The sequence below is a fragment of the Cicer arietinum genome, chromosome 2 (assembly GCF_000331145.2).
Source record: "Cicer arietinum cultivar CDC Frontier isolate Library 1 chromosome 2, Cicar.CDCFrontier_v2.0, whole genome shotgun sequence".
Taxonomy (NCBI): Eukaryota; Viridiplantae; Streptophyta; class Magnoliopsida; order Fabales; family Fabaceae; genus Cicer; species Cicer arietinum.
The window spans coordinates 4,966,167-4,983,226 of NC_021161.2; the positions used below are offsets into that span (position 1 = coordinate 4,966,167).

General features: G+C 32.2%; 2 protein-coding genes across 3 annotated transcripts; both read left to right on the forward strand.

Annotated features, from left to right (window-relative positions):
• Positions 1 to 1,831: 1,831 nt before the first annotated feature.
• On the forward strand, positions 1,832 to 4,844 carry LOC101504002 (SWI/SNF complex component SNF12 homolog). Of its 2 annotated transcripts, none has more exons than XM_004489551.4 (3): positions 1,832 to 2,182; positions 2,423 to 4,016; positions 4,332 to 4,844. In XM_004489551.4, the coding sequence occupies exons 2-3, from the start codon at positions 2,437 to 2,439 to the stop codon at positions 4,402 to 4,404; spliced, it is 1,653 nt and encodes a 550-aa protein (XP_004489608.1). In that variant the 5' UTR covers positions 1,832 to 2,182; positions 2,423 to 2,436; the 3' UTR covers positions 4,405 to 4,844. The 2 variants fall into 2 exon arrangements, with proteins under 2 accessions (XP_004489608.1, XP_004489607.1); XM_004489550.4 differs by having other exon boundaries at positions 1,833 to 2,182; positions 2,435 to 4,016.
• A 2,922-nt stretch (positions 4,845 to 7,766) lies between these two features.
• Positions 7,767 to 15,915, forward strand: LOC101504746 (ATPase family AAA domain-containing protein FIGL1). Its single transcript, XM_004489552.4, has 13 exons — positions 7,767 to 8,194; positions 10,909 to 11,050; positions 11,152 to 11,538; positions 11,870 to 12,108; positions 12,477 to 12,604; positions 12,706 to 12,824; positions 12,903 to 12,995; positions 13,203 to 13,304; positions 13,497 to 13,599; positions 14,263 to 14,346; positions 14,420 to 14,515; positions 15,387 to 15,514; positions 15,604 to 15,915. The coding sequence occupies exons 1-13, from the start codon at positions 7,938 to 7,940 to the stop codon at positions 15,703 to 15,705; spliced, it is 1,980 nt and encodes a 659-aa protein (XP_004489609.1). The 5' UTR covers positions 7,767 to 7,937; the 3' UTR covers positions 15,706 to 15,915.
• Positions 15,916 to 17,060: the final 1,145 nt, after the last annotated feature.

Sequence of the window (17,060 nt, forward strand, 5' to 3'; positions counted from 1 at the left end):
ATATCATCTCAATTGATCAAACTCTCTAAAAATTCTCCCCTTACTCTTTCTCTATCCATTAACCAATTTATAATGTTATAATTTTCATAAAACCACGTTGAAGACTGATTCATTATCATAATAATTGCTAAACAAAGTTCAACCGTCTCTAAAAACACTTGCTCTAACATTAGATATAGAATCACATCATTTTGTTCTTGTGAATTCATATTTACCTATATATAAAAGTATCAACATTATTATTATTATTATTATTATTATTATTATTATTATTATTATTATTATTATTATTATTATTATTATTATTATTATTATTATTATTATCATCATCATCATCATCCATCAACACAAAATAGAATATCAATACATCATAACACAAAACAAAGACAAAAAGAAAAATAATTATTATTGTTCATCATTTTTTTTTGAAAAATCAATCAAAGTTTATTATTAGTAACCATATAAAAAACAATTAACATAAAACAAAGGCAAATATGAACATAGAAAACAATCAGAAATTATCTGAATCAAAGTTTATTTTTCAACCTTTCAGTATGAATACATTCAGAAAATAACCATAAAACATCATGACAAATATGAAAAGAAAAAATCAATCCAACATCAACAATCATAAAATCAAAGGAATAATAAATTCAGAGGCAATCAACATCAAAAAACGATCATAAAATGGAAATAAAAAAACTATTTCATCAACATAACAAGACAATTAAAGAAAATTATGGCAAATATGAAAAAATGGAAAAATTGAGGTTAAAAAAAAAAAAAGAAAAACGAGGTTGAGAGGGGAGGAAGAGGAGAGCGAGAGGAACACATCAAGTTGAGAGAAACATGGGTGAAAAATGGCAAAAAAAAAAAAATTATAATTTTTATTAAGTTAAAAATAAATTATTTTAAACTAATCTCCTTATCCGGACCATCAAACGGACCCTTAATATTACTATGATTTCAAACAAAAAAATTTGTCTTCTACTTCGAGTATATTTTTAATTTGAAAATAAAATTATCTCTAAATATGTCTTTTCAAACTACTAGATACACTTATTTCTTTTTCAAATATAACTAATTAATACTATTAATTTATTTGTTATTTTCAAACTTTTCTATAATTAATACTACTGTTGTTTTACTTTTTTTAATGCTACTATTGTTTAACTTAAACATTAGCTAAAGGATAATTTAACACCATTTATATATAACATATTCACATTATGTACACTACATCTTTTTATTATTATCTGTAAAAATAGTAAGATATGCTTTTTTATTTATGTATTTATTTATTTATAATATGATATATAGATTTGTAGTATCATGATTGTTTAGCCGTGATTAATCTCGGTTGAGAAATTTATATGATAAACAAAGTGAGTTAACTCCATCAAAATAAATTTTTCCATCCGTAAAAGTTAATAATTAAACTTGTCACAACTTGTAACACTACACATTGTATATAAATATAAAGAAATGTTGGCTTAAGAATCATAAAATGGAGAAGATTTAGAATATTTTTGCAATGGAAAAAAAAATTAAATGTTTTAGAAATTGAACCAAATCAATAATTGAATTGATCTAAATTATAATTTAGTTATTTCTTAAATATAAAAACAACGTGACATACACCATTAGTAAACGCAAACATAACAATATTAAGATTAAAATAGATCTAAAATTTAAATTTGAATCATTATAAATAAAATTCAATCTAACAGTTTTGACATAACCATTTGATCAAAACCTTACATATGGTTGTAATTTAGACTTATTCAACAAAGTTAAACCGGTTTTTATTTGGTTAGAACATCAGAACTTGCTGTTGCTGGAACCAAACGACACCGTTTCAAAAGTAAAACATTGAGAAGTGAACGCTTACACACTGACTAAACTTTGACCCTTTCGAATTTTGCTATTTTCCAAACCCTAGCTAAGCTTCACCATCATCTTCCTCTATCACCAACCACAATCTCTTTCTCTTTCATTGATCTCTCTCTTTCTCTCTCATTGATCTAATTTACCTCATTCTCTTCTCAATTTTCAATTATAAAACCTTCATTCAACTTCTCTCTCTCTCTGCATCACCAAACCCTAATCCACAATTAACTCCCTGCAAACGAAGATTACACTGTTCTCTTCAATCAGTGGATCCACCTAACGCCAGATCGAGGTAAAAACTATCAAATTCGGAATCAAAGTCAGTAATTGTAGCTCTTTCCATTTTGGGAACGAAAATTTAGGGTTTGTTGGTAGTGATTTTTTATAAAGTTATGAAATTTGACACTTGAATTTGTTGGATTTGTCCCCACTTGTTTCATGATTGATATTAATACTTAAAGTTAAGATCTTTTCATTTGGGTCTTGAAAAAAATTTCATTTTTTTTTTCATTTTGTCCTTTTTGTTGATTAGATTTTTTTATAGTGATGTCTGTGAACAACAATAACCCTTCTAAAGGCATTGGCGCCTCTTCAGCATCCTTTGGTAATGTTGGAATACCCTCCCCTTCTATGTCTACAAACCCCGTGTTTTCACAATCTCAAGCACAAGCCCAAGCCCAAATTGCTGCTGGTTTTCAAGGACAGTTTCCTTTGTCTCAAGCCCATGCTATTGTTCAAGCACAGTCTAAGGCTCAGGCCCAAGCTCAAGCTCATGCGCAAGCTGCAGCCGTAGCTCATGCTCAATTGCAGGCTCATTTGCAAGCTCAAGGGTTGAGTCTTAACCAGAATCAGGTTGGTGGTTTAGGGAATTTAGGTGTGTCGTCGTCGATGGTTTCGACGCCGGGTAATGCTAGTGCAAAGCGGGTTCCTTTGAAACCGCCTATGAGGCCTGTTGGATTTTCACCTCAAAACAATTTCTCGCCATTGAGACCGATGGAGCTCACGCCTGCCACACGGAGGAAGAAGCAAAAGCTTCCTGAGAAACAGATGCAGGATAGGGTGGCTGCCATTCTGCCTGAGTCGGCTCTTTATACGCAGCTTCTTGAGTTTGAGTCTCGGGTGGATGCTGCGCTTTCTAGAAAGAAGGTTGATATTCAGGAAGCGCTGAAAAATCCGCCTTGTATTCAGAAAACTCTTCGTATTTATGTGTTTAATACTTTTGCTAATCAAATTCGTACTATACCTAAGAAACCAAATGCTGAGCCTCCAACGTGGACGCTGAAGATTATTGGGAGGATATTGGAAGATGGTGTGGACCCTGATCAGCCGGGCGTAGTTCAGAAATCATCTCCGTTGTATCCAAAGTTCTCGGTTTTTTTCAAAAGAGTAACTATTTCATTGGATCAGAGGCTATATCCCGATAACCACATTATAAATTGGGAGAATACTCGATCACCTGCTCCTCAAGAAGGTTTTGAAGTGAAGAGGAAAGGGGATAAAGAATTTTCGGTGAATATACGGTTGGAAATGAATTATGCTCCTGAGAAGTTTAAGCTTTCACCGGCATTGACTGAAGTTCTTGGCATTGAGGTTGATACACGCCCGAGAATTATTGCTGCGATATGGCACTATGTGAAGGCAAGGAAATTGCAAAACCCGAACGACCCTTCATTTTTTCACTGCGATCAGGCTCTACAGAAAGTATTTGGGGAAGAAAAGGTGAAGTTTACAACTGTTTCACAGAAAATATCGCACCATTTGTTCTCTCCACAGCCTATACTTTTGGAGCATCAGATCAAACTCTCGGGGAATAGTCCAGCCGGGAGTGCATGTTATGATGTGACTGTTGACGTTCCTTTTCCTATTCAGAGAGAGTTGTCTGCATTATTGGCTAATGTGGAGAAGAACAAAGAGATCGAAACATGCGATGAAGCGATATGTGGAATCATTAGAAAAATCCATGAGCACCGTAGGAGACGGGCATTCTTTCTTGGTTTTAGTCAATCTCCAGTAGAATTTATTAATGCCTTGATTGAATCTCAAAGCAAGGATCTGAAAGTTGCGGCTGGAGAACCGAGTCGCAATGCTGAAAAAGAGCGTGGATCAGAATTTTTCAATCAACCATGGTAAGCTTCGTCAACAATCTCTGCTTAGTATTATTTTGTCCGCCATTGTTTTGTATTTTGCTTGTTTCCTTTGCATGCTAACATCTTTAATGGCATATTACTCCGTCATCATCTGCTGGAATTACTTATGATTGACCCGAAATCAAATGTTTTAAAATGCACGGTTGCTTTTCCTTTTGTTCATGTGCTGGTTCAAATAAGACTCGAATTGAATCAATGTGTTTGTCTTTTCAATGTTTTAGGAATGAATACATTTAACTATATCAATTATCATTAACTATTAATTTCATATATCTTGTTTAACAACTTGAGCAGGGTTGAAGATGCTGTAATTCGATATTTGAATCGCAAACCAGCTGCAGGAAGCGATGCTCCGGGAAGCACATGATGCCAAGAGAAGTCCTAGTGCTCCTTATTTGAAAAAATCATTCATCCTTTTATGGTTTTTGTCAGTTAGGAAAAAAATGGTAGCACCATAGTTTCATGTTTCTGTAGTGTTGTAGTCCACATTGGTGAATTATTTGGTTATTATAGAGTTCATCTATGTCCGCCTAAGATGCTTGAAATTATGAAAAATTGTACTAGGAAGGATTAATTTATGTATAGTATCTTTTGTTGTGACAACACAGGTGAAGAGAAAATATGTTGCATGCCATGAAAATCAATTTGTGATCTGTTGACGTTGATTATGTCATGTAAATGATGTAATACAAATATTTCTGTTTTTTTTTTGGGTCAAGTAGTCTAGTGGTTATATCCACGCATTAAATGTGGAGAATCTGAAGTTCAAATTTGAACTTTTATATATCAATGTCATTTAGTTATCAACTAAGTTGTTCTTCCGGAATAAAAAACATTTATGCTTCTTGTACTTCAACTCAACTCCAAACAATGCATAACTCTACTTAGATTACAAAGGATACTCACAACTACCTAGAATAAAGATACATTAATAAAAATAGTTTATGAAAAAACGAAAATTATGGTTATTTTATTCTTTATTTTCATATAAGTTAATATGGACATTTTCGCAAGTTTTTTTTTATTGAAACCACAAATATTAGTGCATGGTAAGCTTCGTCAACAATCTCTGCTTAGTATTATTTTGTCCGCCATTGTTTTGTATTTTGCTTGTTTCCTTTGCATGCTAACATCTTTAATGGCATATTACTCCGTCATCATCTGCTGGAATTACTTATGATTGACCCGAAATCAAATGTTTTAAAATGCACGGTTGCTTTTCCTTTTGTTCATGTGCTGGTTCAAATAAGACTCGAATTGAATCAATGTGTTTGTCTTTTCAATGTTTTAGGAATGAATACATTTAACTATATCAATTATCATTAACTATTAATTTCATATATCTTGTTTAACAACTTGAGCAGGGTTGAAGATGCTGTAATTCGATATTTGAATCGCAAACCAGCTGCAGGAAGCGATGCTCCGGGAAGCACATGATGCCAAGAGAAGTCCTAGTGCTCCTTATTTGAAAAAATCATTCATCCTTTTATGGTTTTTGTCAGTTAGGAAAAAAATGGTAGCACCATAGTTTCATGTTTCTGTAGTGTTGTAGTCCACATTGGTGAATTATTTGGTTATTATAGAGTTCATCTATGTCCGCCTAAGATGCTTGAAATTATGAAAAATTGTACTAGGAAGGATTAATTTATGTATAGTATCTTTTGTTGTGACAACACAGGTGAAGAGAAAATATGTTGCATGCCATGAAAATCAATTTGTGATCTGTTGACGTTGATTATGTCATGTAAATGATGTAATACAAATATTTCTGTTTTTTTTTTGGGTCAAGTAGTCTAGTGGTTATATCCACGCATTAAATGTGGAGAATCTGAAGTTCAAATTTGAACTTTTATATATCAATGTCATTTAGTTATCAACTAAGTTGTTCTTCCGGAATAAAAAACATTTATGCTTCTTGTACTTCAACTCAACTCCAAACAATGCATAACTCTACTTAGATTACAAAGGATACTCACAACTACCTAGAATAAAGATACATTAATAAAAATAGTTTATGAAAAAACGAAAATTATGGTTATTTTATTCTTTATTTTCATATAAGTTAATATGGACATTTTCGCAAGTTTTTTTTTATTGAAACCACAAATATTAGTGGGAAACCTTATTACTCAAATTCATTTATTCATCCCTTAAGCCACCGCACAATCTTTGTCAATTACATGCATTATTTTTATAAGATTTTCCAAATGCTTCCTAATGATAAGGAATATTTTTTCACTTAAGGAAAATAATATCAGTGAATCTCAATTATCATATCTAACTAACTATTAATTGTAAACTAAAATATGAAATGATAGTGTTTTTATGCAATGATGTAATTTCTTTTAGTTAAATAACCATAAGTAACTTCTAAACCAAAGATTCTTTCACTAGTATATACGTCTCCACTTATCATGTGGTATAAGTTACTACTATGTTAAGTGTTTAATTAAATTCTAAATACATAAAGAGTAGAGTCATATTTTAGAGTTACATCAAAAGTTAATTAAAGGTAAGTAAGTGGGAGCAAGTAATTGTTAATAAATAATTCATTGAAAATAATGTAATTTTTGAAAAGCAGACTTGTGCTGTTATTTTACTTTTGAGTTTAATGGATATGGACTGACATTTAAAGATAGTTATTTATTATGCTATGTCTAATCATAAAAGTGAAGTATTACAGTGTAATATAATAAAATATATAAATCTTATTAAATATCAATATAAAATTATTTTATATCCATGATTCCTTATCTCTTTACTTTTTATCACCAAATCAACATTCCTTTTTATAATTTTCTATTTTAGATACAATTTAGTCGATTGATTTAAATATATTTTTAATCAATGCAAATGTATATCGCTTTTAGAATATATTTTTCACTGCTGTGGGAATATGCTTGTGTTTGATAAAATGTAATTATTATTGATAAGTAAAAAAATATAAAATGAACAAAAAAACAAAATGGCAATAATAACATTCTTTTAGTGGACAAAACTAACATGCTCATTAAAACAATTGAAGCATCTCACCTATCTAATTTGAACCTTTAGATTTATTTATTTACACATGTATAAAATGATAAGTCTTTAATACATTGAGATACTATTAAATCAATCGAATTTTAATTATTAAATTTATTTACACGTGTATAAGATGATAAGCCTTCAATACATTGAGATATTACTAAGTCAGTCGAAACACGGTCACTAGAATTCTGTATGTTGCCAAAACTCCACTAGAATTGATATTTTCAAGTTTGATAATGTATATGTAAATAAAGATGAAAATCTAATGAAAATAATAAACAAAATTCATCTCTAATTTTATAGTTTTGTGTTAGAAATGTGAAATTTAATAATCAATTTTAGTTTATCTATCTCTAATTTTAATTTTAGTCAATAATTCAACTTTTTCTAATAATATATAATGACACTATCAACTTAACTTTATTTTCGAGTATGAATTTTGACATAAAAGCAAACAAAAGAATGTGTTTTGAATTCACCGAATTATAATAAATAAATCTAAAAATTAAAATTAACCTTCACGAAATGCACCACTTATACACTTTTGTTGAAATAAAAAAAAAATTCAACTAAATAAAAATGGATTAGCATTAGATGCAGTCAGAAGATAGAACATTTTAAATTTAAAGATAAATTTTGACTTTATCTAAACAACAATTTCAATCATAAAATTTGAACGGTCAATTTATAATAAAAAGAAGAACATAGCTGGGCGCGAGAAAGTGGTGAAATGGCGGGAGAGTATAATAAGGAAACAAAATAAATCTTAACTCACACACTCAGTTAAATTAGAACACACAAATTTTGTAATTTCTATTTTCTAATATCATTTAATTTTCATTTGATTATCGAACTAGAACGAGAACGAAAATGGAGGAATCGAAAAAGTGTTGGAGAAAGGAAGTAGACGAGAATCTAAAGAGACTACACTCTCTCTTATTCGGCGCCGAACTCGCTCTCAAAAACCGCGATTTCTCTTCCGCTTACATTCTCTCTCTTCGTCTCATTGGTTTCCTTGAATCTCGTTCTCAATCCGAAATTGACGAAACCTTTCTTCAACACATTCGTCGTGAAGCCTTAACCTACCTTCACTCCGCAAGACAATCTCTCAATCCTCTCATCGATCGGTGAGTAATCATTATTACTTTTTTTTCTGTATCTGTTTCCGTTATTAGAGTAATGCTATGAGGTTGATTTTATTTTTATTTTTATAGAATTTGATAAGAATTTACTGAATTTGAAAGTAGTTGTTGTCTATGTAGCACATATACTCACACCGACACTACATTCACATTGACAAAAGTAACAATTTAAGAAAATAAAAGTGATTGGATGAATCTAATTAGAATTTACCGAATTCGAGAGTAGTTGTTGTCTGTGATAACATAAACTCTGACACTTACTCTATACTCACACTTAGATATTGGTAGTAATTTAAGAAAATGAAAGTGATTGGATGAAATTATATGTGTTGTTGTAGCGTTGGTGTTAGACACTTTCACATGTTTATAGCTTTTGGTGAGAGAATTGAACTTCGTGGAATGAAATTGTTTTGAATTTTTTTATAGTATGTATATTAGAGTAATGCTGTGTAGTTTGATTATTATTGTTTGAAACTATATGTGTCAATGTGGTGTCAGCATAGACACTTGCATGTGCTAGGTGCTTGACTAACCTTTGGTCTGAAATGTTGGTGTTAGATAGTTTTTGGTGAGAGAATTGAACTTTTTGGAATGAAATTGCTTTGAATTTTTTGATATATGTATATTTGATTAATGCAATTGCAATGTGGTTAGAAAGATTTAATTTATAATACACGGTCAATGCATATAGTTTATACACTATTTATGAATCATAGCCGTCAAATCATTAAAATGTTTAATTTTTATCATAACTACTTCTCAAGTCGCACATATGCATGATTGTGATATACTAACAATGACAAACCTTTATCTTTTCTTTATAGAATTTGATGAGAAATTTACCAAATTTGAAGTAGTTGATGGATTAGTCAAAGCTGTTGGAACAATGGAACATGATATATACTTTTTGTTTTTGAATTTGAAGCTATACATCGTATATTTGAGTAATGCAATATCGATAGTTTTTTTAGAAAGGGAAGTTGATCAGAATTTTCTTAATTCAAGAGTAGTTGTTGGACAAGTCAAAGATGGCGGAACATGATATATGTATTCTGTTTTAGTTTGATATATAACCTTTTTTTAAATATTTGAAGCTATACATTATATATTAGAGTAATGCAATGTGGCTAGCTTTTTTTTATTAGAATTTGATCAGAATTGGTGAACTCAGGAGTTGTTGTTGGATAAGTCATGGTTGTTGGAACAATGGAACATGATTGATATGTACTCTTAGAGTCTTAATTACTTTGAGAGTGTTGTAATGTGTTTGCATCTGTTTGAAACTTAAAAGAGTTCAGTCAAAAGTTTCCAAGATTCAATTGTGCCGTATGTACATTGTGCACTGTTAGCCTATAAACAGGACCAATTAAAAGAGGAATTATGTTTAGTACATTTTTCATTTTAATATATCATTGTTAGCCTAGGGCCAAAAAGGGGATTTAGGTTTTCCACTCGAGCTTCCTGTAATCATGTTTAGTGACCATTTGAGTAAATTTGTTTGGAAACGGGTCAAGTTTATCATGATGGGAGCAATCATATTTATGTGAGGTGTCACTTCTTGAGGGCTGATACTACAATCAAAATGCAGAAGATTGACACAAATAGAAGATACTCACTAAATTAGTTCCAAAGAGAAGCTTAGTGCCGGTGTTGTTAATGGAAGCCATGGTACCGCCAATCAGCCATGGCTTGGCAGATATCTGGACAACCTCCATAGGTAATTTGTGAAGGAATGCCCACAATGGCTTGTTAATATGGTGGATATTTGGACCCATAGATAATTTTTGAAGGAATGCCTGCCATGGTGTGTTTATGGCGGATTTTTGGCCTTCCGCCGGTAACTACACTGCTCCGTGCATATTTTGGGCTTGCTCAATGTTGATAGATGGAAAATGGAAATATCTCTAAGTGGCTAGAAAATGGCAGAAGTTGAAGAGGATTAAGTATAGGGTGGAGATTTACGAGGACATGGCCTAAACCCTATTGGAATTGAACTAAAACATAAGTTTCTGTCAAAAGGATCTGCACCAAATAGAATAGTGCATTCTCTCTATGAGGCGAGGACAAGCCTTACGAATAAAGCTTTTCCATTAGAACTTTCACTATAAGGAATATGGACCTGTCTTTTTAGAAAAGCTCTTCTGCTGAGAACATTTGCAAAACCTCTTTTTATATTGGGCCATAGTCACTGTATTGTTGACCAAATAGGAGGTATCATTTATTATAACGAAATAGGGAGATAAGAGAACAAAAAAAATAAGTGAGTAGATTTTCATGTGAAAAAGTGTACTCTTGTGTAATAAATGATCTGCGAAGTTCTCTTCAAGAAAAAGGGTTATGTGTTCTCTGCAATTTTAAAGCGCTGAGAGGCAGCTTTTGTTGTTGTTGGATTGTAATCTTTGTAACATCTTATTTATAATAGTGGAGATTCTGTCACTGTCCATCGATCCTGACAACGTTTGATGAATAGGGTCTTATGTTTTCTCTTTAAGTGTTATGTATTTTCTCTCTTCTATCTAAACAGCCTATTTGGTGGTGGTAACTTCTCTTTAGATACTTTAAGAATCTGAAATGCAATGGGTAAACTCAAATGTCACTTACTTGATCGCTATCAATTTCCTCTCATGTTTATGCTGTGTTGATTTTCCTCTTGCTGTTGCCATGTTTCTCAATATTTTTGTTCCTTTCTTTTTCCTTAGTCAAGCTTTTGAACAAGTAAAGAAGAAGTCTCCAGGATGTGTTTTTGGCACAACAGGAGATATTGACACCGACAAGATATGGAATTCTAAATACTTTCAAGCTCTTCTCAAGACATCTAAAGAAAAAGATGGCAATCAATGGGTAAGAAACTGTTCTGCAATTGATTGAACTCTATTATTTTTGGTTCCTCCATATTCTAGAGATAATGATTTTGTATATACATCTGTTTTTTGTAATTACAGGTTGATCAACTGGGGAAGCAAAACAGAAGAGCCAGTGAAGCATCAAAGGAATTGGGGCAAACGAAGATAACATCCATGTATGGGAAAAACAGCTTGAGAACTAGTAATGGTTCAAAAAGTTTTTTCAACTTGAAAAATAACAGTTCTGAGGACTGCATAATTATTGGAAGGCCTCAATCACATGCGAGCCATACAAAGGGTCCTGGTGTCTCTTCTGTTTTTGAAGTAGAAGGAGAAGAAAGAGCTTGTCGAAACACTTTTTCGACAAAACGTGCACACGTGGAACATACTAGTCCCAGAGTTGGTTATGTCAAGTCACCTTCAAGCAAGGAGGAAGTTAGTCACGATGTCGTTGGCAATGGGTTTGTTACGGCGAAAGTACAGTTGGTATAATTATTTTACCTCATTTGTTGGCTCTCTCTCTCTCTTGAAGAGTACAGAATATTGGAATGAAGTTATTTCCTGTTTTTCAACTATTTAGCATTTCCATTTTATTCTGTCAAATTTGGTGCATATATTGCATTTCTGTCCACTGCTGTATTCTTTTCTTCGAATGCACTGAAAAGGTGAAAGAGCAAACTCTATATTGAGTGGTTATTATCAAACAAACTCTAGCAAGAGAAAGAACAGTCTTTGTCAGTCAACTTCAGAGTTAATATGACAGATTTTTCCCATTATTTTCTAATGTAGAGATGTTGATGATATCTTATTTGGGCAGGAATTAGAAGCAAAGCAAAAGCGATGTTTAAATAGTTCACCCAGTGCATCTGTCTCACCACAATGTGATAACAATCCTGCCAACAGGCTATATGGTGGGAGATCATATGGTATTTCACGACGTGGCATCCGTGGTAATTTTGTCCCCCCTATTAAGTCCAATGGGAGCAATACTGGAAATATAAGTTCCCGAATGGCTGGCAAGTGTGATGATACTTTAGATGAGTCTACAAAGAAATGGTCAGTTCTGAAATGTTACTTACTTCGAACTCCTTCACTGCATTCTGCTCAAAAAGAAAAACTCCTTATCCACACTATTTCTCAAATTCATTCTTTGTACATTGCAAAAGTACAAATGATGATATCTCAAATTTTATTTTCAAATTAAAGTTAAGTTGTAATGCCTTTCTTTATTCCTTATGTGAAAATTAACAAGAGTTAATCTGTTTTTCGTTCATTATTTTTAATGACGTAATATTGGACTAGTGTTTTTTATTTTCCCCACTTTAAATCCTTTTCTTTCTTCCCCATAAGTTGTTTATCTCACAATTGACGATTGGTTGGATAATTTATGCTTTCACTTCCAAATATGCTTCATATTCTTGCAGTTTGGAATTCCTGTGTGGTCCTGATGGCGAACTTCCTGAGAAATTAAGGAATTTAGAACCTCGCCTCATTGAACATGTTAGTAACGAGATAATGGATAAAGATCCCAATGTCCGTTGGGATGACATTGGTAATATAAATAGCTGTTCATCCTTCTGCTTTGTTCACCAAATTGGCAGTTCTTACATACGAAAATTAATTATCCTAATCCAATGTTTAATGACATTATAGCTGGATTGGACCATGCCAAAGTATGTGTCACTGAAATGGTCATATACCCTCTGCAACGTCCTGACATATTTATGGGCTGCCGATCTCCTGGGAGAGGTCTGCTTCTTTTTGGTCCACCAGTAAGTGCAAATTTTTCTTACTGATATCGTAAATGGCAAATACTCTGCTCTTCAATCTTCTTATCCTTTAAATGCTAGGGAACTGGTAAAACAATGATTGGAAAAGCCATAGCTGGGGAGGCAAAGGCAACCTTCTTCTACATATCTGCCAGCTCGTTGACTAGCAAGTGGGTATGTTGGTTATGCTTCTGCTTTCACTGTTTATTTTGACAGTTCTGATATATTTCTCTTAAAAGTTAAAACATCTTGTGCTGTTTTCTTAAACCTTATCTGAGATGATTTTCTACAGTCTTTCTCAACTCATGAACTTATCCTATCAAATTCAAAATATCCAAGGGAGATGTTTTTAATACCTAATATTTGTACTGATAATTATAGATTGGTGAAGGTGAGAAACTAGTGAGAGCTCTATTTGGAGTGGCCAGTTGTCGTCAGCCAGCAGTGATTTTTGTTGATGAAATAGATTCCCTCTTGTCTCAGGTATGCTAACGTCATAGCCAATAAAGGCAACATCAATATTTATTGCTGTAATAGGTTCATGTTGCTCAACTATTTTCCAGAAATTTTTAAATTGAGTTATAGTTTATCATCTCTTAAGAAGTTATCTTAGTGAAAAAATTAATATCACATGAAATTTACTCTTATTTATTTCATGCATATAACTTGTTGCAGCGTAAGTCAGATGGTGAACATGAATCCAGTAGACGGATGAAGACACAGTTTCTTATTGAAATGGAAGGCTTTGACGGGGGTAACGAGCAAATTCTGCTTATAGGTAATTGTTGGGCCACTAGGCTCAATTTATTTTTACTTTTCTTTTTAACATACTCATTTTTTAAGCTCAGTACCTGTTTCCTTTGTGATACTTTTAATGAGTAGAAACTAGCTAATGATAGCTTTGGTTCAACACTATTTATGATATTATCTTTCGAAAATGTGATTCACTACCTATGCCATCTGAGTGTGATGACTGTCATTCTAATATACTTTAGTTTTTTGTTTGTTCGTGTTGTGCATGTATTTAAAAGAGGGAAAACTAGCCTGTGTTTGTTTTTATTTGTTTTCGTATTATGCAAGATAAGTTATTAAGGCCCACCTCTACTCATTATGAGGGTAATAAATATCAGCCCTACACATAATCTAACCTATTTGCATGCTTAAGTATAGGTGGTATCTCTTAGGTCTACTATATTGTACAATGGAATGAACATTTTATTTTATGAACTAGAACCAATATTGTTCTTGTTATGAATTTGTCATAGATGTCATCATATATTAGTTGTATTATGGTAGTTGTGATGTGAGCAACTTAGAGTTGAAGGACAAGAAAATTTTCTTTCCTAGCTTTTCAATTTGATGGTAGTAAGCCTTTTTCAATTCTCGTAGAACCTAGTGTTGTCAGACTAATTGTTATAGAATTTGGGTAAATTTTATACAGGGGCAACAAATCGTCCCCAAGAGCTTGATGAAGCAGCACGAAGGAGACTTACTAAAAGACTTTATATTCCCCTACCATCCTCAGGTGAAAATTAGGATTCTCCATCTTTATACAAACCCTTTTAAGCACCATCTGACTAATTTGTTTGGTCTTTTAGAGGCAAGAGCTTGGATTGCACGTAGCCTTTTAGAGAAGGATGGATTATTCAAGCTATCAAATGAGGAAATGGATATTATATGCAACTTAACGGAAGGTATTGACATCATTCCAGTTAATTAAGTATCTTCTGTTTAGTACTCTCTTCGTCTCATATTGCCGGTCTCATTTGAACGATTACTTATGCTAATTTTTAATGCAAATAATATGTTAAAACTAAAATATCTTTGCACTTATATACACTGACAACTACTCCCATATCCTTCCGGTCTCCAATATAAGCAACAAAATTTGCGAAACTTATTTAATGTGGTTATTCCAAATTTAACCTTGATTTTAATTTAGATCTATTTTTCGAATAGGAGAATTTTTTGTTTCCCATGAAATTGGTAAAACATTATGCGAGGCTGTTTTAGTTTTTAACATACGTTCTCAAAACTTAAGGGATGCTAAAAGTTGCATTAGTCCACTGTGCTGGGGGGTGATGAATTAGACTACATGGTCTCATGCAAAACGTTGAGTACTCCTTCAACTTTAACTTTAGAATGCCAGATGATTTTGCAATTAATTTGTACTGAAGACAAAGACAAGGGCCAAATAGGAAATATTATTATTTTTTCTTGACTTAAATCCACTTAACCAACTTTCTTAAGGGTATGCATCTTTGTTTTAGTTTAAATATAAATATAAGACTGGATGGAGTACTTTAATAAATAAGGATAACATTTGAAAAAGTAATAAATTTTGTATTGGTATGATAAAAGGACAAAAGCATTTCAAATGAGTCATAATATGAGACGTAAGGAGTGGTTTGTTTTTCTAGATACCAAGAAAAAGCTAAAAAAGCTAAAAAAGCAAACTACTCCCTCTGTAACTTTCTTTACTTTACTTGGTAATGAGACATAATGTTTTTCTAGACATATAATATGAGACATATAATGTTTTCTTACTTGGTAATATCCTTTTAGGTTATTCGGGATCAGACATGAAAAACTTGGTGAAGGATGCTTCTATGGGTCCCCTAAGAGAGGCATTAAGACAAGGTATAGAAATTACCAAGTTGAAAAAGGAGGATATGAGGCCAGTAAATCTTCAGGTATGCAAAAGGCTGATTGCAGAAACTACAAATTTACAAAGTATTTCTCAGATTGATTAATTTTTAAATGATATCTTCACTTTGTGTAGGACTTCAAGAATTCCCTGCAAGAGGTTAGGCCTTCTGTTTCACCTAATGAACTTGGCACTTATGAACAATGGAACAAGCAATTTGGAAGCTTAGCAATGTAGAGGAATGTATATTCCCAATGTAAGGTGACAGCACCCATATCAACTAGTCACCTTGATTGTAGAATAGTTATATCAAACGTGTAGAGATTTACCTTAATAATTAAACAACATAGCCAGCCAGAATCAAATGGCCTAACTATTGCATGCATCATGGAACTGTTGGATGTTATTGTCTGTGTGGATATGATTGATATAAGGAGTATTTGAAGATATCTGTGCCGAAAGACAATACAAATGAGTTAAAATTGCATGATAGAAGAGAATCTCTTAAATGGCAAGTTGTGAGTAAAACCCAGTGCTCTTAATCGCGGTTCGTGAAAAATAGTGGTTTGTTCAAATTTCGATATACAATAGTGCTATAGTGCTTTTATGACTTATTTGATGACATTTTGCAGTAAGTAGTATATTGTAGAACAAAAGTGATTTGTTAAAATTTCTGTCGTGTAGTGCTATTGTGCTGCAATAGTCGATGTTTAACAATGGTAAATTCAGCAATAAACACTAATATTTTGGGAAGTTGTAAAGCAAATCACAAAGCATGATGAATGCAAAATTATAGAGCAACACAAGATGCAGACTTTACTCAAAGTTCAGATGACTCATACAGTGACTAGTTGTCTTTGAAACTTTTGGTACGTTTGATTTAGAGTTCAAATATTGTAAACGTAGATTATAATCTTAAATGTTTGTTTCAGACAAACATAGCTGACGCAAACGTTCATTTAAAAGGGATATCCAATTTAGGCATAAGTTCTGGAGCAAATAGCAATATTGTAGTATGGTTTAAAAATATTTGGTAAATCGGTATATAATGTTTTGGTTTGGGTTGAAATTTTATGGGGCTCATGTCTTTCTGTTTAAGTATATTCTTCATGTTTATAAAAATATTTTGGTTTTTAATCATTTTTAGTCCTTGTATTAATAAATAATGTATTTTTAACCTCGCATTAGAGTCATGCGTACATACTTTTTTTTAGGACTAATAATAATAAATAAAATTTAAATGAGGATCAAAATAAAAATAATTTTTTTTTAAATGTTTATAAAAATATTGTTGGAACTCCAAAAAAGATTTGAAAAATGTACGAAGTACCAACTTATCATCTTGTACTAATTTTTACATTAGTCAAAAACTGAAATTTACGAAGTACCAATAATGTTGTAGCTTAATACTTTGGTTCATTTTGTATGTTTTTTCCTGACAAATGCAAACTAAACCCATTTTCATCTATCAACTTGCCCAATACAATGAGGAATGAGGACAAACTATGGTGACTAGTTTCAAGAAATGACCACCGTTAGAAGAGAATGACCAACAATATTTGTTTATTGCCAAAAAAACATAACTACAAATT